Below are 23,853 nucleotides of genomic sequence, written 5' to 3'. Positions count from 1 at the left end.
GTCCCCGAATTAAGCGCCGCTCCAGCACAACTGGACGGAGGCAGACCTTCCCCAGGATCCAGGACGCTAGGGCAAAAAACCTGCCAGCCAATCTTATTGAATGGAGGCAGTGGCTACTGCATGTACGACACCAACTTGAGTCCTAGAATTGTTGCTGGATCCCACACCATAGATGAGTTTAAAAAAAATAAATTTCGAGTACCCAATTCTTTTTTTACAATTAAGGGGCAATTTAGCGCAGCCAATTCACCTACCCTACCCCTCTTTGGATTGTGGGAGCAAACCCACACAGACATGGAGAGAATGTGCAAACTCCATACGGACAGTGACGCGGGGCTGGAATCACACCCGGGTCCTCGGCGCCGTGAGGCAGCAGTGCTAACCATTGTGCCGCCGTGCTGCCCCCAAGACCATAGATGAGTTGAATGATGGTTGGAGAGCAGTTGTGGGTGGGCCCTCAAGGGGGAGATTGGCATCAAACACATTGGAGTGGCTCTTAGCAGACCTCTCCCCACATCCGGATACCAGGTACCTCAATCAGGCACTGAATGTCTTTGAATGGGCAACACCCCTCCCCCTTGGGAGTCCGCAAGCACCCACCCCAGATTGTCATGCTTGCCACATGGTGAAGCCAGTACATGCTGCTGGGTTAATATAAGGATAAAGCCTTCAAGTGAACATTAATAATCACTCAAAGGCCTTTATTGGTGGCAGGGCAGAAGGTCGTCCACGCCATTGATTTAAAAGAGACGGAGGCAGGAAACTGGCACTGTCCTCCTGCTTAATTAAATGCCATCATCACCAGAGTCGGCCCAGTGGAGAGCAATAAATTTTGTGTGTTGCGTTTGTGAGGGCCAAGATTCCAGGCACCTGGCAGAAATTATTTGTAATGGGCCTGCCATTCTATTTGCAGGCAGAAATTCAATGGGGACATGACTAACCACAAATCCAATACCTGGATTTAAAGTCAAGGAAAATGATTCAACAGCTTGCATTTAATTTGCACCTTTAATGTAGAAAAAGGTTTAATGTAGCGAAGTGTAAAGCATTAATTGATTTGTAAGACGAAAAAACAAGTCATGTGAAGTAAGCCTAGTCTTAACTATTAATATCTGGCACATCTTACCACGTGTTTTCTCACTCCACTTCCCAAAAGATTGGAACACCGAACAATAGAGCGACCACTTAAGAAAGCTACCGTCAACACTCAATCCGACATAATGTCTAAGGCAAAGCCCAAATTCATAACGAGCATCTTTAGTGAGCATTTTTCAGCAATGCTCAAATTTCTCCTATTTTACCAAATACTTTATCTTCCTAAACTTTATGGGATATAACACTGGTACTTTTGTAGTGTCAAATGCAAGAATATGAATCAGAGCCATACCTATCAGACTTGGATAATCAACATAAGTCATAATGCTAATGATGGGGAACCTATGACAGAATCCAAAGAAATTAAAGAAGAATTTGCAGTGTTCTGGCTATGCCCAAATTCCTACACACATTGAAATGTCATTGTCTCATATGGTGCAAAGGAAACAGGAACAAAGTGCAAGTTGATCAGATCATGCAGGGTAAGATTGCTCAGTTGCAATTGTAAAAATCACAGGTTTATGTCTAAATCAGAATTCAAATGATCAGTTTATCAATTAGTACTTACTTAATTTTTTCCATGTATTCCAGTGTGTTCTGGTTCGTCATATTAGAAGGACTGATGTGCAGTTTAAAATCTGGCCCGAAGTACTCAAAATAGTCATTGTAAGGCAACTCTAAATTAGTAAAATAATCAATGTAAATTTAGAATCAAGATAATGTCACGTTATAGGGCAAAATAACAGTGCAAGTTCATCCTATTTGTACATAAATAGCTCATCAAAAGATTAAGGTCTTTCATAATGCAGGCTACTAGAGGGATATAATTCAAAAGTAGAAGAATTGTGCCAAATTTATACCGTATAAAGGATTTGGTTTTAAAAAATGCAGTGGATAATATCAGAACTGAAACAGTACAAATATCAGAAAAGATCTAGAAAACAGAAGACTGAGAGATGGCCTAATAGAGACCTTTCAAATTAGAAAAGCATTGTCAGGATAAAGATGATGTTTCTATTTATCGGAAGTCCAAGGTTAGGGGCCATAAATATAAGATAGCCATGATGTGGAGATGCCGGCGCTGGACTGGGGTGGGCACAGTAAGAAGTCTTACAACACCAAGTTAAAGTCCATCACCTGATGAAGGAGCTACTCTCCGAAAGCTCGTGATTCCAAATAAACCTGCTGGACTTTAATCTGGCATTAATAAATCAAATAAGGAATTCAGGAGAAACTTCATAATAGAGTATGGTAAGACAGCAGACTTGCTACCATGTGGAGTGGAGTGTCTGATGCATTTAAGAGGAAGCTCGATAAATATATGAGCAAGAAAGGAATAAAAGGATATGTTGAAAGGGTGCGATGGAGTAAATAAAATAGGATGGGATGTGTGTGGAGCATAAACACAGGCACACACTGCTTGGATCAAGTGGCCTGTTTTTGCATTATACATTTTACGCAATACTTTGTGCACTAGCTAGATTAATACAACTACAATTTTCTTTTCCTAGGACCTAAATGTACATGCATGCTTTTAAAAAAAAACTGAACTCAGAATGCAATTACCATAAGTTAGTATAATACCCTACAGTATAATCTAAATCCTTAGAGACATAACTGATTTGCCAAGAGACTCCTGTGCAAGTTTGCGGCAAGGAAAGCACCTGAGAAATAATGAAAATGGCTAACATTGGACATTCATGTCATTACTTTAGGAGTTCCGTCAACTGACTGAAGTTCCAGTATGAGCTAGAAGAACTCAGTTAAAATTCAATCTTTGATTAATGACTATGGCCTGAATTTTGTGCCCGTAGGGCACGTGCATTTGGTGGGCCCAGAAGCGGGTTTGAAGCATGCTTCCAGCAGTGATCGGTCTCGGAATGCAATTTCACACTGGCTGGCCAATTAAGGGCAGCCAGCATGAAATGCATGCTAGGAAGAGGGCAGGTGCCAAGAAAAGGGACTGTGTGGGTTGGGGCTTCTAATGGGCTCCTTCAAGGGGACACCCACTGTGAAGCTGTCGCAAGGAGCTGCAGACCTGAAAGAATAAATCCCGATTTTAAAAAAATTGTCTCGGCAGTACATTTAAAAACAATGTCAGTTCCTGGACACATTTTTTATCATTTCATCCCTGACTTTCCATACCACCCTGGATCGAAGTTGCAGCTAGAGCATTAAAAACCTCTTGGCCAATTGGTCCACAATCAACAGTAAAAGTTGACAGGCCATGAAAATTGCTTTCAATTCACCCCATAATGGATTAAATTGCCTGCTTGATTGTGGTTGGGCACACACACTTCCGACTCCTTTGTACACCCGCTAACTGAAATGTTGTGAGAGTTTGTGATGACATCGGGTCACGTGCCTGACATCTTCTTGCGTGATTTCATGTGTTTTCCCGTAAATTCTGGCCCAGGAATCATACCTACAATTATTTCACATATTTACATTTAATCCTTGTGCAAATGATAAAATATATAATCTTCTGATCAAACTAGTTGTATTGATAGGACATACAACTCCAATCAAAGGAAACCATGTACCAGTCTTCCTCATGTATCCAAAAAGGATTTTGCATTGTTGGTACATTAAAATACTGGTAATGAGACTAGAAGGAAATCCATGGGAATATCGGAGCTTCAGAAAGCTTACTTATATTTTCAAAGGTTGCGAAAAACTAAAGTTTTTTTGTATCAAATAATTACCATTTGGAATCTCTGTATCTAGTGCAACTGCAGTCTCATATGTCCAGCAGCGGGCGACATTTCGGATTGTGTAGCCTCCGCCTCCCAGCATCAATAAGGGTAGGTTGAAGGTCTTTACGAATTCCACACATTTAGCATGGCCTGTTTTAACAAACAATAATAATTTACAACAGCCCCATCTATAAATATTAGAACACACCATTAGTTTTTCAATAATGTATTAGAATTCACTATGACACACGATGATGCATTTACTTGTACCTTTCAGTGTAAGATTGAAACATCCAAGTCTGTCCCCTGACAAAGAATCAGCTCCACACTGCAGTACAGCTGCACTAGGCTGGTACATTTCCATTACCTTGGTCAAAATCTGAATTAAAAATGAGACAAGATGACCTTATTTGTTTTGTCACAATTATGACAAACTTTAATAAAAATGGCAACACTTCGTACTAAACTATTGTATGTCTCCAAATGTTGCATCACCATTACAGTCAAGTTTAAATAATTACTAAATAAGAAAAATAATATTTAGAAGACTTACTGGCTTAAATATCTGCTCGTAAGACTCATCATCAATTCCATCTCGAAGCGGAAAGTTCACAGCATAATATTTACCTTTCCCCGCTCCTATATCCTGCACATGACAAGAATACAAATTTAGAGCCAATTTTGAGGCAAATTACTGAATACTGCACGAACATTACTTCTTTTTGTTTTTAGAAAATATTTTATTGAAGCGTTTGTCATTTTCACAGTTTACGGTTTAACACTTAACATTCCTTAAACAACCGCGCGGCTGACGCACGCAAAAAACCTAAAAACATCTGGTTTAGCACACGGCTAAGGAGCTGGCTTTTAAAGCAGACCAACAGCATGGTTCAATTCCCGTACCAGCCTCCCCGAACAGGTGCCGGAATGTGGCGACTAGGGGCTTTTCACAGTAACTTCATTTGAAGCCTACTTGTGACAATAAGCGATTTTCTTTTCATTTCATTTCACGACCCACGGCCTATTTCCTAATTGCCCATGTACTAAGTTCCCTATCCTTGTCTTACACTACCATGCCTTCCATTCCCCCCCCCCCCCCCCCTTACTGCAGACGTTCAATTTTCCTTGAAGAAGTCAATGAACGGCTGCCACCTCCGAGCAAACCAATGAATTGAACCTCTCAAGGCAAACGTAATCTTTTCCAGCCTGAGAAACCCTGCCATGTCGCTGACACACACTCCTGACTTTGGAGGTTCGGAGTCTCTCCATCCCAGCAAAATCCATCTCCGGGCCACCAGGGAAGAGAACACTCGAACATCCCCCCCCGGGCCCCCGGATCTTCTAATGCCCCAAATATTGCCAATTCTGAACTCGGAGTCACCCTCCCTTCCAGTACCTCTGACAAAACACAAATCCCTGCCAGAATCCCCTCAACTTCGGACACACCCAGAACATATGTACATGATTTGCCGGGCTTCCCCATAGCGCCGCACCTATCCTCCATTTCCTCAAAAAACCTGCTCATCCGGGCTACCGTCATGTGGGCCCTACGAACCAACTTGAACTGGGTCAGACTAAGTCTGGCACAAGACGAGGATGAATTAACTCTCTTCAAAGCCTTTTCCCATAATCCGATTTCCAACTCTCCACCCAGCTCCTCTTCCCACTTCCTTTTCACCTCCCCAATAGGGACTCCTTCCCACTCCATCAACTCCTTACATATCTCCGAGACCCTCCCCTCCCCAACCCCCGTTTTTGACATCACCTTATCCTGTAGTCCCTCAAGTGGAAGGAAAGCTTGGAGCCTGCCTCCGGACAAAGTCTTTACCTGTAGGTGCCGAAACCCGTTCCCACCCGGCAACTCGAACTCCTCCTCTAATGCCTCCAGGCTCGGGAAACCCCCCCCCCTGAATGAAGAGATCCCCAAATCTCTCAATCCCTGCCTGCTGCCACCTCCTAAAGTCCCCATCCAGACCCCCGGAACAAAACGGTAATTGTCACAGATCGGTGATCATATTGACGTCCCCTCCAATCTCATATGCTGTCTCCATTGTCCCCACACCCTCAGGGCTGCCACTACCACTGGGCTTGTGGGGTACCGAGCCAGCAAGGGGTGCCGACAATAAAGCCTTTAAACTCGTACCCTTATAGGATGCCACCTCCATTCACTCCCAAACCGACCCCTCCCCCACTACCCACTTCCTGACCATCAAAATGTAGGCCACCCAGGAATAATTAATAAAACCCGAGTGGGCAACGCCCCCCTCCCCGCGACCCTGTTCCAGGAGTGCCTTCTTCACCCTCGGGGTTTTACCAGCCCACACTAAATCTGAGATCGCCGCATTCAGTTTCCTAAAAAAAGGTCTTCGGGACAAAAATCGGGAGACATTGCAAAAAAAACCAGCAGTCTCGGGAGGACTCATCTTCAGCATCTGTACCCTCCCCGCCAGTGTCAGCGGGAGCATGTCCCACCAGCGGAAATCCCTTTTCATCTGCTCGACCTCTTTACCCAGATTTAACTTGTGGAGCTGTCCCCAATCCCTAGCCACCTGGATCCCCAGATACCCAAGCTCCTCCCCACCACCTTAAAAGGTAACGCCCTCAGTCTCCTTTCCTGCCCCCGTGCCTGAATCGCACACACCTCACTCTTTCCATGTTTAACTTGTAGCCTGAGAGCCGCCCAAATTCTTCCAGTGTCTCCATAATTCCAGCCATCCCCCACAGCGGGTCTGTAATATAAAGCAGTAAATCGTCTGCGTAGAGCGAGACCCTGTGCTCCACCCCAACCCCCCCCACTATCTCCTGCCAAACATTCGATGACCCAAGGGCCATTGCCAAGGGCTCTATGGACAGGGCAAACAGTAGTGGGGAGAGCAGGCACCCATCTTGTTCCTGTCCAGAGACTAAAATATTCTGACCGGACCTGGTTGGTTCTTCCATTCGCCACCGGAGCCAATCCACAAATCCCTGCCCAACCCCGAACCTGCCTAAAATATCCCATAGGTACTTCCACTCCACCCGGTCTTTTCTGCATCCATAGCTACTACCGCCTTTTCTGCATCCATAGCTCCTATCACCTCAACCTCGCGCCCCTCCGCTGGCATCATTATAACATTCAGGAGCCGTCTAATGTTGGACGTTAGGTGCCTGCCCTTCACAAATCCCGTCTGGTCCGCCCCGATTACCTCTGGGACACAATCTTCAATAGGTGTGGCCAAGAACTTTGCCAGCAATTTAGCATCTGCGTTCAAAAGAGAAATCGACCTGTATGATCCACAGCTCTCCGGGGTCTTTGTCCCACTTCAAGATGAGAGAGATCGATGCCTGTGATAACGTTGGGGGGAGCACTCCCAACTCCTTAGACTCGTTCAAGGCCTTAACCAGGAGCGGCCCCAGTAACCCAGAAAACGTTTTATAAAACTCCACTGGGTATCCATTAGGTCCCGGGGCCTTACCCGATTGCATCGCCCCCAACCCGTCTATCACCTCCCCGAGCCCAATTGGGCCCCCAGGCATTCCACCAGCTCATCGACCTTTGGGAATTCTCGCCTCTCCAAAAATCGCTTCATACCCTCCTCCCCGGCTGGGGCTTCCGATTCATCAAGTCGACTATAGAATTTGCGAAACACATCATTTATCACCTTCGGGTCCACCACTACCTTCCCCTTCATATCCTTTACTATTGCCCCTTTCACCCTCTTCAACTGCCCTTCTGCCTTGCCTGTGGACAGGAGCACAAATTCCATTTGGAGTCTCTGATGCTCCTTCAGGAGCTCCTCATCCGGAGACTCCGCATATCTCCTGTCCACCTGTAAGATTTCACCTACCAGCCTGACTAACTCCGCCCGTTCCGTCTTCTCCCTGAGGGCCCGAATCAAAATAAATTCCCTCTAATAACTGCCTTCAATGCTTCCCAAACCACCCCTGTCGCGGTCTGTCTCGTGTCATTGCTCTTTATGTACCCCTGAATGGCCTCCCTCACCCGTTCACAAACCTTATCCTCTGCTAACAGACCTACATCTAACCTCCACTGTGGACGCTGGGTCCTTCCTGTGCTTACCCGTAGGTCATCCAATGTAGTTCGCGTCCGACACCACGATTGCTGAATACTCAGTGTCCTCCACCACCGCTAACAGCGTTTTGTCAAGTACAAAAAAGTCTACCCTGGAATATACCTCGTGCACGTGGGAGTAGAACGAATACTCGTTTCCCGACCTGGAACTTGACCGGTCTAGCCGCGGGTCTAGAACCAGATTAAAATCCCACCCCATAATCAGTCAGAGCGACTCGAGATCCGGAATCTTCCCCAGCACCTTCCTGACAAACGTGACATCATCCCAGTTTGGGGCGAATATATTGACTAACACCATTGCCATTCCCTCCAGCTTCCTGCTTATCATAATAAATCTACCCCCGGTCTGCCTCGATCTTTCTCACCTCGAATGCCACCTTTTTAGTAACCAGGATTGCCACCCCCCTTATTTTAAAGTCCAATCCCGAATGGAACACCTGTCTGACTCATCCCTTCTTCAGTCGAATTTGGTCTCCCAGCTTCAAGTGCGTCTCTTGCAACATGGCCGCGTCCGCCTTCAGTTGTCTCGTGTGCGAAAACGCTAGCTCTTTTGACCGGCCCATTCAGTCCACGAACATTCCACGTAACCAGCCTGGTCGGGGGGTACACAACCCCCCTCCCCTGTCAATCAGCCATGACCTTCCCTAGGCCAGCCCTTGGCTCATGGCCCGTATCTCACCTGGCCCGCCCCACAGCAGCTACCGTCATCTACTCTCCCCCTCCAACCTCCTAAAAGTCCCCTCCTCGTCAGCAACACCCCCTCCCCCAACGTTAATCTTCAGGTCAACCCCACTTTGCTTCCGTGAACTAACCCTCCCAGCCAGCCCGGCAACTCCCGCCCCCTAGCATCCTACCACCTGCTGGTTTCCCCCCCCCTCAGTCTTAGTACAAGTTCCAAAAACAAAAAACAAACAAACAAACAATCCCTCCCAAGGACCAAGCACAGAGGCCCACCCCTCCTCCCTTAACAAAATCTTATCTAATCTAACACCCTCAGGCAGGACCAAATAAGACCAGACAAAGAAAAAGGAATTATACTTGTAAAAAGTATGGGCAGCACGGTAGCATTGTGGATAGCACCAATGCTTCACAGCTCCAGGATCCCAGGTTCGATTCCGGCTTGGGTCACTGTCTGTGCGGAGTCTGCACATCCTCCCAGTGTGTGCGTGGGTTTCCTCCGGGTGCTCCGGTTTCCTCCCACAGTCTAAAGATGTGCAGGTTAGGTGGATTGGCCATGATAAATTGCCCTTAGTGTCCAAAATTGCCCTTAGTGTTGGGTGGGGTTACTGGGTTATGGGGATAGGGTGGAGGTGTTGATCTTGGGTAGGGTGCTCGTTCAAGAGCCGGTGCAGACTCGATGGGCCGAATGGCCTCCTTCTGCACTGTAAATTCTATGGAAAACTCAAACAGCTTTTCAAACATCGCAACTTAAATTACAGAGTTAAAAGACTAAGGTTTTTAAAAGGGCAACACAATTTCTAACTCAGTTCTCCACAGATCCTTGTTTGTCTACCAAGTTATCATCCTTCGCGAAGTCCGCCACGTCCTCCGGCTAACTAAAGTACAGTTCCCGACCCTCATAGGTCACCCAAAGACAGGCTGGGTAAAGCAGACCAAACTATATTTGCTTCTTGTGCAGGGCCACCTTGACTTTATTAAAACTCGCCCTCCTTTTTGCGAGTTCTGCTCCCAAGTCTTGGTACACCTGGATCTCAGAACCTTCCCACATACACCATTTTGTCTGCCTGGCCCACCTTATGATGCGTTCCTTATCTAGGAATCGATGCAGCCGTACCACCATCACCCTCGGGGGGCTCACTCCCCTGCGGCTTACGCATAAGCGCCCTATGGGCTCGGTCCACCTCCAGCGGCTTGGGGAACGAACCTTCCCATATCAACTCCTCTAGCATCTTTCCCCCCCCCCCATATGCACCGCCATTCGATCATTCCTTCCTCTCTGGCAGACCGACGATCCGGTATTCTGTCTCAGAGAACGGTTCTCCAGGTCCTCCACCTTCTCCAGCAGCTGTTTCTGTTGGTCCTGCAGCATCCCGATCTCCATTGCCATTGCAGTGGATTGCTCCTCTCGTTCCACCGCCAGCTCCTCCAACTTCTGGATCGACTGTCCCTGGGTCGACCACCGCCCTGATCGAGTCCACTGCCCGGGCCAGGTCCTCTGCACATTCCTTGCGATGTTGAGTGAACTTCTCGGTCAAAAGTCCACCATTGAGCTGGTGTGGTCGAACCCTGCTCCCCCGCCATTGCCTCCTTCAAACTCTTCTCCTCGCTTCCAGACAACTTTTGATTTCTCTTTTTCCGATTTTTCCTCGGGTGCAGCTCCATAAACTAGGGGTCACCTCCTTCTCCTCTTGCTTTTACATCTTTAATTTGAAATATTCCTGTGGAAATCCAGTCTAAAAGCCACAAAAAGACCACCAAGGGCGGGAGCTGCCAAATGTGCGACCTTTCACTCCATGGCCGCCACCGTAAACCCACAAACATTACTTCTGGTGCAGGGAACATAGGAACCGTAATGTTTTGTTTTCAGATATCCTTGTGCTTTAGATAGTCACTTTGCTTGGTGTTGCAACCAACACTATACATTTTATCTTTGGATCACTGGAACTCAAAACACATATCTCCCCATTGATAGTCAAGTTTTATGCTAATCAATTTGGACAATCTTACCACTTTCCTGAGGTCAAACCATGAAGGTATCTGTTTCCCCCTACCCATCCCTCAGCTAAATCTTTTCTTTGAAAGGATTGCAGTCATTGACCAATAAAAGGTACCATTTAGGCAGAGCAGGTTAGAATAATGTCTTCCAGAATTTGAACTCGAATTCAAAATCTTTGAGCTGCCATGATGAAAGTATCCTCAGGTAATTGAGTTTCTTCATTTTTGAAAAAGGGAAAAAAAACACCAGCTGCTATACCATTTCACCATCTGGCAGAATACATCACTACATGTAACCTGCTGGGCCATCATGACTACAGACTGCAACTGAGTTGAAGACATCTGGTCAGTAAAGCAAATCAAGGCAACAATTTCACACAAAGTGAAGGGAAAGGCTCTTAATTATGTAAATCACAACTAACAGCATGGCACACTTTACATATTAACCCCATCATATTTATTTCAGCATTGAATGGAACAAAGCCAAAGCTGCTGAACTGTTTTTTTTGAGTAATTATCTATTACCTTGCAATGACTTTAGAAACAAAGCAACCAAATCAGAATGTTAAGGTCTGGATTTTACATGTCCTCGTTGGGTGTGTTTTCAGTGGGGGGAGGGGGTATGTAATATCGGGAATCTCCCCCCCCCCCCCCCCCCCCCCCAAGCTCATCATCCCCATAACATTGTAGATGGGCGGGTGCCAAAATTGGCAGCCTTTCTGGCATATTTAAATAAATGATCATGGGTCAATCAAGCTTGTTAATAAGCCAATTGACCTCAATAATACACTACCCATGCCATAATATATCTGGTGTGAACAGTTGGTTGGAAATGGGCAGGCTGATTCTATTGAAAATATTTTTTAAAGGGTGAGAAGGAAGTGGGTAGGTGCCATCTTTAGGGGGTGATCGTTGTGCGTGGGGGGACGGAAAGGAAAGGGACAACTCTCTGCTGTCTTCGACCTGCCAGCTCTCCAAATCCCACCATCCCATGCTCCCCTCCTATAACTGCCCAAATCCTCCCATTCAATACCCCAGACCTACCTTACTTTGGGATCCATTGGGCCTTCTTCATGCCACTGCCCTGACTGGTGGGGCTGCTGGCCAATCGGATTGGCTGGCAGCTCCCGTAGATGGGACTTCCTCCCCACTGAGAGGCAAAGGTCCTACTGCTAGGCAATTTTGCCAGACTGCAGCATGTTATGCCAATAGCACAAGTGGAGGTGGGCTTCATGTGGGGACACGTGAAGCCCAATGTTTCTCTGCATTTTGTCTCTAGTTTAACCTTTTGAAGTTATTGTTTAGAACAAAAAAAGCCTAGTATTTTCTGAAAATTAATATCAGGTTTGAAAGACAGAAAACAGGCTATTATAAACACATGTTTGAAGACCCGAAGCAACAAGATTAGCAAATACAATCTTCCACTCAGTTGTGGTTTCTAACCGTGTACAATGTTTTCATCCTTTTCAGAAGGCCACTTCCAGGCATTTCAACTGTCTCAAGTTATTTAGCTTTCAAACTGAAACTTGTATTTATGAACATCTTTGTTACTGAAATGAACACTCACCCGAAGATCACCTGTCCCAGGGAAATATTCACCATATTTATGGAATGAAACAGTCATCACACGGTCTGTTGTATAAAAAGCCTCTTCTACACCATCTCCATGGTGGATGTCAATATCAATATACAAAACTCGCTGATGGTATCTGTGGAAATAGAAGACATTACATTTAGGACTGTGCTTTCTGTAAATGAAATGTTCAAATGGGAAACTGCCTTCGCTTTAAATCACAGACAAATGTGAGGCATATAGGACGTTTTATTTTTTTCCAAATGAATATTCTGCATTACTGTCTTAGAGTTTAAAACCACTGGAAATCAGTAAATGTGCTTGATTGCAGAATTTTTCTGATACCATGTTAGAAATGTTGCTATATATCTCTCAAGATGCCAAGTCAAGAAGAAAACACAAAGTGAACTGCTAACAGAATGAGAATGAAAACAGGGCGCGGTAGCATGGTGGTTAGCACTGTTGCTTCACGACGCAACAGTCCCAGGTTCGATTCCCGGCTTGGGTCACTGTCTGTGCGGAGTCTGCACGTTCTCCCAGTGTCTGCGTGGGTTTGCTTCGGTTTCCTCCCACAAATCCCGAAAGACGTGCTGTTAGGTAATTTGGACATTCTGAATTCTCCCTCAGTGCACCCGAACAAGTGCCAGAATGTGGCGATATGGGCTTTTCACAGTAACTTCATTGCAGTGTTAATGTAAGCCTACTTGTGACAATAAAAAATATTATAAAGATTATAATAAAAGAGTCAAAATGGTACTGTGGTGAATTATAAATACTAATAATCCACACTGTATTGTACATGTGTTGAGCCTGTATATTGTATTAGATCACGTGCAGTTGCGCGGCTCTACCCATAGGGGGAGATGAGGAGCTTGTACTGGGCTCCACCCCCTAACCGGAAGTATAAAGGTTGATGCTGAGAGCCTGCCTGCCAGTTCATCTAGAGTTCATCTCGTCACAGGCAGGCTCTGTTGTAAGACGATTAAAACCACTGTTCACTTCTAACCACGTGTCGCGTGAATTGATGGTCTCATCAATTTAATCGTCTTAAGAAACAGTAAGGAACGACTATGGAATCAGTCCTCAAACCTGATCGACTGGAACTTGACCCACAGGATGCAGAGGCGAAATAAATCTTTTCACACTGGCCCCGATGTTTTAAGGCCTACCTGGCTGAAGCAAGCACCACAGAAACGACGGAGGAGCAGAAACTCAGCCTACTGCACGCAATTGTGAGCCATCGTATATCTACTCAGTTAAATTGTACCGGCTCATATACAGAGGCCCTGGCCCGACTCGACAGAATGTACGTGAGGCCTGTCAATGAGCTCTACACGCGCCACGTTTTTACTACTTGCCGCCAGCGCCCCACAGAATCGCTAGAAGAATTTCTAAGAGACTTAAAAGCCTTATCCTGGGACTGTAATTACCAGGCTGTAAATGCTGCTGAACATAGAGAACTTGCTGTCCGCGATGTATTTGTTGCAGGCCTCAGATCCAATTACGTGCTCCAGCGACTGCTTGAGAAGGTGGCCCAAAATTTAGAAGACACTGTTGAACTCGCTACTACTATGGAGGTCTCGTTTCGCAGCCTCACCTCATTCCCTGCGGTCTCCGCAACCCCGTCATGGGCCCCCGACCAGCGACTGCCCCAGGCCTGCGCCGCGTGGACACCCAGCCACTATGCTTCCCCAGCCTACCACTTTTGTGGCCAGCCCCAGCACCCACGGCAGCACCTCCCGGCCCGCAACGCGACCTACAGCAGCTGCAGTCGCAAAGGACACTATGCCAGAGTGTGTCTGGCGAAGAAAGCCCCAGCCTCTAACCCTCCCGTGGCTCAAAGCACTCGTTCTCTGAATTCGCAGGCCCGCAGGCCTCGTAACGCTGCGGCCTACACCTCGACTCCGCCCCCACCCACCATGTGCGACCCATGGGGGCCGTTATCTTGGCAGACCCCCACCACGCGGCCGACCATGTGCGGCTTATGGGGGCCGCCATCTTCCTCGCCGCCGCCACGTGCGATCCACGGGGGCGGCCATCTTGGGCTCCATCCTCTCCAAATTCAAAAAATCTGATCGAAGACTGCGACCTCAGCGGGCATTCACCACAGGGCCACCCCAACACAGCGGACCGAGCCGCCGACTATCCGCAACTCGGCACAGTCACGTTGGACCAGTCGCGTCCAAAACACCTCCGCAACTCAATGACGACCGTTCAAGTTAACGGGTACAGTACACCGTGCCTCTTCGACTCCGGGAGCACCGAGAGCTTCGTACACCCAGATCTGGTAAGACGCTGTTCACTCCCTGTTTTTCCTGCACGGCAAACTATCTCCCTCGCTTCGGGCTCCCACTCTGTTCACATCCAAGGGCGCACTGTCGCGACCCTAACAATCCAAGGCGTTAGTTACTCTAATTTTCAACTATACGTCCTGCCCGAACTCTGCGCCCCACTCTTACTGGGACTCGATTTTCAGTGCAACCTCAAGAGTCTCACCCTCAGCTTCGGCGGATCCCTACCCCCACTCACCATCTGCAGCCTAGCCACGCTGCGAATCTCCCCCCCCCTCCTCTCTTTGCCAATCTCACTCCGGACTGTAAACCTGTAGCCACTCGCAGCAGGCGGTACAGCCTACAGGACAGGGTGTTTATCCGAAGCGAGGTCCGCAGGCTCCTACGTGAGGGGATCATAGAGGCCAGTAACAGCCCCTGGAGAGCTCAGGTTGTGGTCGTCAAGACCGGGGAAAAATTCTGCATGGTCGTAGATTATAGTCAGACCATTAATCGGTTTACGCTCCTCGACGCGTATCCCCTCCCCAGGATTGCAGACATGGTGAACCAGATCGGCCAGTACCGCATCTTCTACACGGTGGATCTGAAGTCTGCATACCGCCAGCTCCCAATTCGCCCGGAGGACCGCCACTACACGGCGTTCGAGGCCGATGGCCGCCTCTTCCACTTCCTCCGAGTTCCCTTTGGCGTCACGAATGGGGTCTCGGTGCTCCAACGAGCAATGGACCGAATGGTGGACCAGTACGGACTGCGGGCCACGTTTCCGTACTTGGATAACGTTACCATCTGCAGGACCACGATGCCAACATCAATCGATTTCTCAAGACGGCCCTGAAGCTCAATCTCACTTACAAGGAGAAATGCGTTTTCCGCACGACCAGACTAGCCATCCTCGGCTATGTCGTGGAAAACCGAGTCCTGGGCCCCGACCCGGACCGTATGTGCCCCCTCTTAGAACTCCCTCTCCCTCATTGTCCCAGGGCCCTCAAACGGTGCCTGGGATTCTTTTCATATTATGCCCAGTGGGTCCCTCAATATGCAGACAAAGCCCGCACACTCTTTAAGGCCACACTTTTTCCCCTGTTAGCTGAGGCTCGCCAGGCCTTCAACTGCATCAAGGAGGACATCGCCAAGGCGGCCATGCGGGCGGTGGATAAATCCGTCCCCTTTCAGGTTGAGAGCGATGCCTCAGAGGTAGCTCTTGCAGCCACATTAAATCAGGCAGGGAGACCAGTCGCATTTTTCTCCCGAACCCTCTCCGCTTCGAAAATGAAGCACAAGCCATTGTGGAGGCTATACGTCACTGGAGGCACTACCTCGCAAGGAGGAGGTTCACCCTCATCACCGACCAAAGATCGGTTGCCTTCATGTTTGACAACTCGCAAAGGGGCAAAATTAAAAATGATAAAATTCTGAGGTGGAGGATTGAGCTCTCCACCTACAAATACGATATTATGTATTGACCGGGGAAGCTCAACGAGCCACCAGATGCCCTGTCCCGCGGCACATGCGCCAGCACGCAGAGCGACCGCTTAAAAGCCATCCACAATGACCTCTGCCACTCGGGGATCACCCGGCTCGCCCACTACATTAAAGCCCGAAATCTGCCTTTCTCCACTGAGGAGGTAAAAGCCGTCACCAGGGATTGCCCGATCTGCGCGAGTGCAAACCGCACTTCTACAGACCAGACAGGGCCCACCTGGTCAAGGCTTCTAGGCCCTTTGAACGCCTCGCCATCGATTTCAAAGGGCCACTCCCCTCGACTAACCGGAATGTATACTTCCTGAATGTCATCGACGAGTTCTCCCGATTCCTTTTTGCTATCCCGTGCCCCGATATGACCTCCCACACAGTCATTAGGGCCCTGCATAGTATCTTCACCCTGTTTGGTTTCCCCAGCTATGTACACAGCGACCGGGGTTCGTCCTTTATGAGCGACGAGCTGAGTCAGTACCTGCTCGACAAGGGCATCGCCTCAAGCAGGACTACCAGCTATAACCCCAGGGGGGAACGGGCAGGTGGAGAGGGAGAATGCGACAGTCTGGAAGACCGTCCTACTGACCCTCCGGCCCAGGAATCTCCCGATCTCCCATTGGCAGGAAGTCCTCCCAGACGCGCTCCACGCTATTAGGTCCCTCTTATGTACCGCCACCAACCAGACCCCTCACAAGCGGCTCTTTATTTTTTCCAGGGGCACTACCACGGGGGCTTCGCTCTCGGCATGGTTGAAGACACCGGGCCCAGTACTCCTCCGGAAGCACGTCAGGGCACACAAAACTGACCCACTCGTAGAAAAAGTGCTTCTACTACACTCAAATCCCCCAATACGCCTTCATAGAGTACCCTGACGGCCGTCAGGACACCGTATCCCTCCGGGACATAGCGCCTGCAGGATCAAACCCGAACACTACCACCACCGAGGTTCCCCTCACACTACATCCCATCCCACGCAACTCGCCGTGCCCCACGCCCCCGCGCCTACCAGTTCGCTACACATGTTCTGCGCGCCCGCACCCGCAAGCTTCCAGCGCCCCCACTCCCCAGTCAAACCAGACGGGTACGAAGCTAGGACATAATCACCCCCGGAGTCCGCCATCGTACCCCAACCGACCGTGATCATCCAGCCACCAGAAGGGGCTGCATCCCCGGTGCTCCGCCGATCACAACGGACAACCCGACCACCGGACAGACTCAATCTGTCAACCATCACCCCCGCCGGACTTGATTTGTTTACAGGGGGTGAATGTGGTGAATTATAAATACTAATAATCCACACTGTATTGTAAAACATGCGTTGAGCCTGTATATTGTATTGGATCACGTGTAGTTGCGCGGCTCTACCCATAGGGGGAGATGAGGAGCTTGTACTGGGCTCCACCCATGGCTCCTCCCCCTAACCGGAAGTATAAAGGTTGATGCTGAGAGCCTGCCTGCCAGTTCATCAGGAGTTCATCCCGTCACAGGCAGGCTCTGTTGTAAGATGATTAAAACCATTGTTCACTTCTAACCACGTGTCGCGTGAATTGATGGTCTCATCAGGTACATCCACAAGATATTAGGCTAACAGGAATTAGCTCAATATATCGAGGGTAAAATCTAACTTCAGTGAGGGCACAAAAAGCAGTGGTAGATCAGCAACCAGTTACATATTGCAAAATTGCAAAATCCATGCAGAGGAAAGTAAAGAGTCACCTAAATTAGAAATAAAAAGGTAGGGTAAAGCTTTCTGAAAAGGGAAGCAGAAAACGTAGAATTAGATTTAATTAGAATTATAATTAATATAGAAATAAAGAATTCAGCAAAATGAATAGCATACAAAATAAATAAAGGGGCTAAGGCCAGAAGGCCACATCAACATAAACAGTGAAATGACAGGGTAACCACTGAAATAAAGGAATGAGGGGTGTGAGCTTGGGGAAAATAAAGGCAAAGAAGTGGCATTAAATATTAACATTAAAAACATGAAATGCATAAATTGCAAAGTGGAAAATAAACCAGGAAAATCAGATAAACCACAGTCCACCCACCCGTCTTCAACGTGCCCTGCCAGCATTGGACACTCAACCGTTTCAGTGCTGGCCACGGTCTTCGTTCGGCAAATTGGCACAAGTGGGTTCTGGCAGGAAACCTGGACTGCAACCGTGGAGCACCCCAAGCAATAACTCACATCATTAAAGACTGCCCCATGACAATATTCAGCAGAAGGCTCAGAGAGCTCCATTTAGCTACTGCGGAAGCTATTGCCTGGCTTGGTGATTACTGCACATGTGAATAATAATATAATCAGAGAAATTAGAAGTTACTTAATTTAATAGAACAACAGGTACTTGGTTGCAAACTGTATGGAATGAAATATAATGAGTTATAATATTTTTAGGAGAGACAGAGCAGGTAGGATAAAAATGCCAATATTGATGGAGAAGGGAATATATGCTGTGGACAGGACTGATGAAGAAAAAGTGAAGTTGCATTTATATAGTACATTTCATGACCTCAGGATGTCCCAAAATGTTTTACAGGCAATGAATTTTATTGAACTGCAGTCACTGTAGTAATAAAAGGAAATGAGCGAACCAATTTGTACACAAAATAGTCACACAAACAGAAAGAATATAAATGGATACACATTGGCGTTAGGTAAAAAAACAGAAAATACTGAAAATATTCTGCGAGTCTGGCAACATCTGTGGCGAGAAAGGGGCGGGATTCTCCGGTCCCCCAGCCATGTGCCATTCGTTGTCAGCAAGATTCTATCTTGCTGCCGCATGTCAATGGGATTCCCATTGAAACCACCCCTCTCCGCCAGGAAATCCATGGTGGGGGTGCGCTGCAGGTGGGAACATCGCAACGATGGGAGAATTCCGGTCAGAGTTAATCTTTCAGGTCAAACATTAACCCTTTTTCTCTCTTCACAGATGCTGCCAGACCTCCTGAATACTTCCAGCATTTCAATTTTTAAAAAAAGATCCCCAGAATCTGCAGTATTTTGCTTTTGTATCATCTACTTTATATGTCAGTTCAGAGATAAATAATAGCCAGGCAACTGGGGGAACTCCACTGTTCTTCAGATAGTTACATGGAATATTTTATGTCCACATAAAGAGTGCATACAGATTTAACGTTACATCTGAAAGGAACCATCTCTAACAGTGCAGCACTTCCAACACTGAAGTAATGTTTGCAAAAAGGAAGTACAAAGTCAATATGGTTAGAGATCAATGAAATAATAGACGTAGTTACACTGCTTAGGCTGCGTTATGACCTTCCCACCCCACCCCAATTATTAGGAGGGAATGAAGAGGAAAATATAGACACATTAGGAAGAAGATTTCGGAACAAATTATCATCCTACAAGGTTTTAATTACTTGCTCAATCATTAAAACAGAGGAACTAACTGAAGAAAAGGGAAAGGAATTTCTAAAGTATGTACAGGATTCCCCCTTCAAGCATTATATTCATATGTCAATGAGGGACAGTCATTGCTAGTGAGTAACAAAATGGTTCAGATAGGTGAGTTACATGTGGGTAAGCAGGCAGGGAGCTGTCATAATGTGATACAGTTAAAGAACTAAATGGAAAAGAAAAAAATTAGTACACCAGATTGGAATAGGGCAGATTTTGGAAAGATGAGCAGTGAGCTAGCTGAGGTGAGAGGAGAAATTGACACACAGGAATGCTGAATGCCAATAGGACCGTTTTAAAAAGATTGTAAAGTTGCAGGAGAAATACATACCATGAAAAAAGGAGACAACTTCAAGTTTCAGGATGCTGTGAATAAATAAAGAGGTTAGAAACAAAATAAAACTGAAGGCCTATGGGAATTATAGATATAAAAAATAGAGAATAAGAAAAAATAAAGTTAGGAGGATACGAAGAGTAAAGAGGGAAAATGAAAACAGAATCTCAATATTAGAAAGAAAAGTAATGTATACAAATGCATCAGTGAAAAGAGAATTGTTAAATAGGAGTTGGACCAACATAAATTGGCAAGGATATCCAACAAATACTTTGGTTCAATATTCTCCAAGAAAAGGGTAGTGTGGCGGGGTAAATCATGAATGAGTTAAAAGTAAGAGGACATTATCATGATAAGTATTGGAGAAATTATTTAAGATACATGAGCACCAAGGGCTGGTGGGACCAGAGGGAGAGTGGGACCAGAGGGAGAGTGGGGGAGTGGGATTCAGGGTAAAAAGACAGAGACCTCAAGGTTGTGTTGGGGGGGGATGGCATCAGAATGATAATGCTACTGAACTAGTAAACCAGAGATCCAGACTAACGCTCCAGAAACCCCAGCACGTGTGCTTGCGGAATTTGTAGTCCATTCATTAATAAATGTAATGAAATTCTACTCTCACTAATATTTTACATATTTAAAAAAATAAATTTAGAGTACACAATTTATTTTTCCCCAATTAAGAGGCAATTTTAGGTTAGATGGGCAGCATGGTCAGCACAGGCTTGGAGGGCCGAAGGGCCTGTTCCTGTGCTGTATTTTTATTTGTTCTTTGTTTATTTTGCGTGGCTAATTCATTGATGTTCTGCCATCCTACATGTGACTCCAGACCAACAGCAATGTGGTTGACTCTTAATTATCTGTTGAAATATCCCAACAATCACTCAGTTGCATCAAACAGGTCGTTAGGATCTCTGTAGAAACCTCTGTATGTAGAGACCAATGACTTTTTAAAAAATATATAAACGCCCAGCTAATAGCTGAAAGGATGACATGACTAAAAGCACGATTGACAAAACACCATCTTTGTAGGCCAGTCATACGTTAAACCAGTGTTTTTCAAACTTTTGTTTCCCCCCAGGAACCACTTTTGCCAACATTCAGGACCCATGCCACGTTGATTTACCTTCAATGCAAAAGGGGAGCCTGCATGGTCTTCATGTCATGATCTCACTCCAATCAGGTTCAAAGGAAGAGAGGTCAATGCGCATATCAGGTGCAGATTTCAGCCAATTCCTTTGTGTCATCTTCATGAGAACTGAAAATCCAACCTCACACATGCAGGGCGTAGTAAAAGGCAATAGCAACAAAATGTTCGTCTTACTCAGCAATGGATACTCCTGGGAGATGCTACTCCAAAATGCTGACAGGCGTATGGACTTTTCTGCATGTTTTTAATGTGCTGTCAAAGATGATTGATGCAGGTAGGGCAGTGGATGTTGTCTATATGGAGTTCAGTAAGGCGTTTGACAAGTTCCCTCATAGAACATAGAATATTACAGTGCAGTACAGGCCCTTCGGCCCACGATGTTCCACCGTCCTGTGATACCCTTCTAAAGTCCCTCTACACTATTCCCTTATCGTCCATATGCCTATCCAATGACCATTTGAATGCATTTAGTGTTGGCGAGTCCACTACTGTTGCAGGCAGGGCATTCCACGCACTTACTACTCTCTGAGTAAAGAACCTACCTCTGTCATCTGTCCTATATCTATCTTCCCTCAATTTAAAGCTATGTCCCCTCGTGCTGGACATCACCATCCGAGGAAAAAGGCTCTCGATGTCCACCCTATCTAATCCTCTGATCATCTTGTATGCCTCAATTAAGTCACCTCTTAACCTTCTTCTCTCTAACGAAAACAGCCTCAAGTCCTTCAGCCTTTCCTCATATGATCTTCCCTCCATACCAGGCAACATTCTTGTAAATCTCCTCTGTACCCTTTCCAATGCTTCCACATCCTTCCTATAATGTGGCGACCAGAACTGCACACAATACTCCAAATGCGGCCGCACCAGAGTTTTGTACAACTGCAACATGACCTCATGGCTCCGAAACTCAATTCCTCTACCAATAAAAGCTAACACACCGTACGCCTTCTTAACAACCCTCTCAACCTGGGTGGCAACTTTCAGGGATCTATGGACATGGACACCGAGATCTCTCTGCTCGTCCACACTACCAAGAATCTTACCATTAGCCCAGTACTCTGCCTTCCTGTTATTCCTTCCAAAATGAATCATCTCACACTTTTCTTCATTAAACTCCATTTGCCACCTGTCAGCCCAGCTCTGCAGCTTATCTATGTCCCTCTGTAACTTGTAACATCCTTCTGCACTGTCCACAACTCCACCGACTTTAGTGTCATCTGCAAATTTACTCACCCATCCTTCTACGCCCTCTTCCAGGTCATTTATAAAAATGACAAACAGCAACGGCCCCAAAACAGATCCTTGTGGTACACCACTAGTAACTGGACACCAGTCAGAACATTTCCCATCAATCACCACTCTTTGTCTTCTATCAGCTAGCCAATTTCTGATCCAAACTGCTAAATCACCCTGAATCCCATGCCTCTGTATTTTCTGCAATAGCCTACTGTGGGGAACCTTATCAAACGCTTTACTGAAATCCATATACACCACATCAACTGCTTTACCCTCATCCACCTGTTTGGTCACCTTCTCGAAGAACTCAATGAGGTTTGTGAGGCACGACCTACCCTTCACAAAACCATGTTGACTATCTCTAATCAAATTATTCCTTTCCAGATGATTATACATCCTATCTCTTATAAACCTTTCCAAGACTTTTCCCACAACAGAAGTAAGGCTCACTGGTCTATAGTTACCGGGGTTATCTCTACTCCCCTTCTTGTACAAGGGGACAACATTTGCTATCCTCCAGTCCTCTGGCACTATTCCTGTAGACAAAGATGACTTAAAGATCAAAGCCAAACGCTCAGCAATCTCCTCCCTAGCTTCCCAGAGAATCCTAGGATAAATCCCATCCGGCCCAGGGGACTTATCTATTTTCACACTTTCCAGAATCGCTAACGCCTCCTCCTTATGAACCTCAAGCCCTTCTAGTCCAGTAGCCTGTATCTCAGTATTCTCCTCGACAACTTTGTCTTTTTCCTGTGTGAATACTGACGAAAAATACTCATTTAGCACCTCTCCCATCTCCTCCGACTCTACGCACAACTTCCCACTACTGTCCTTGACTGGCCCTACTCTTACCATAGTCATTCTTTTATTCCTGACATACCTATAGAAAGCTTTTGGGTTATCCTTGACCCTACCTGCCAAAGACTTCTCATGTCCTCGCTTGGCTCTTCTTAGCTCTCTCTTTAGAGCCTTCCTAGCTAACTTGTAACTCTCAAGCGACCCAACTGAACCACCACGTCTCATCTTCACATAAGCCTCCTTCTTCCTCTTGACAAGTGTTTCAACTGCTTTAGTAACCCATGGTTCCCTCACTCGACCACTTCCTCCCTTCCCAACAGGTACATACTTATCAAGGACACGCAGTAGCTGTTCCTTGAACATGCTCCACATTTCCATTGTGTCCATCCCCTGCAGTTTTCCTCTCCAGGCGATGCATCCTAAGTCTTGCCTCATCGCATTGTAATTGCCTTTCCCCCAGCAATAACTCTTGCCCTGCGGTTTATACCTATCCCTTTCCATCGCTAAAGTAAACGTAATCGAATTGTGGTCACGATCACCAAAATGCTCACCTACCTCCAAATCTAACACCTGTCCTGGTTCATTACCCAGTACCAAATCCAATACGGCCTCGACTCTTGTTGGTCTATCTACATACTGCATCAGGAAACCCTCCTGCACACATTGGACAAAAACGGATCCATCTAAAGTACTCGAACTATAGTGTTTCCAGTCAATATTTGGAAAGTTAAAGTCCCCCATAACAACTGCCCTGTTATTTTCACTCCTATCCAGAATCATCTTTGCAATCCTTTCCTCTACATCTCTGGAACTTTTCGGAGGCCTATAGAAAATCCCTAACAGGGTGACCTCCTTTCCTGTTTCTTAACTCAGCCCATACTACCTCAGTATTCGAGTCCTCATCAAATGTCCTCTCAGCCACCGTAATACTGTCCTTGACTAACAATGCCACCCCTCCCCCTCTCTTACCACCTTCCCTGAACTTACTGAAATATCTAAACCCCGGCACCTGCAACAACCATTCCTCGC

The 23,853-nt window shown here is 46.5% G+C and overlaps 1 protein-coding gene across 2 annotated transcripts in view; it reads right to left on the bottom strand.

Annotated features, from left to right (window-relative positions):
* LOC119967303 (histone deacetylase 2-like) overlaps positions 1-23,853 on the bottom strand; it is a 94,400-nt gene that overhangs the window by 13,396 nt on the left and 57,151 nt on the right. For both annotated transcript variants that reach the window (XM_038799649.1, XM_038799650.1), the window contains 5 exons: positions 12,107-12,248; positions 4,345-4,437; positions 4,062-4,170; positions 3,801-3,941; positions 1,664-1,772 (listed from right to left, as the gene is read on the bottom strand). In XM_038799649.1, the coding sequence (XP_038655577.1) occupies positions 1,664-1,772; positions 3,801-3,941; positions 4,062-4,170; positions 4,345-4,437; positions 12,107-12,248 (594 nt within the window). The remainder of the gene's footprint in view (positions 1-1,663; positions 1,773-3,800; positions 3,942-4,061; positions 4,171-4,344; positions 4,438-12,106; positions 12,249-23,853) is intronic.

Source organism: Scyliorhinus canicula, chromosome 6 (assembly GCF_902713615.1).
Source record: "Scyliorhinus canicula chromosome 6, sScyCan1.1, whole genome shotgun sequence".
NCBI lineage: Eukaryota > Metazoa > Chordata > Chondrichthyes > Carcharhiniformes > Scyliorhinidae > Scyliorhinus > Scyliorhinus canicula.
This window is presented reverse-complemented; position numbering and strand designations above follow the sequence as displayed.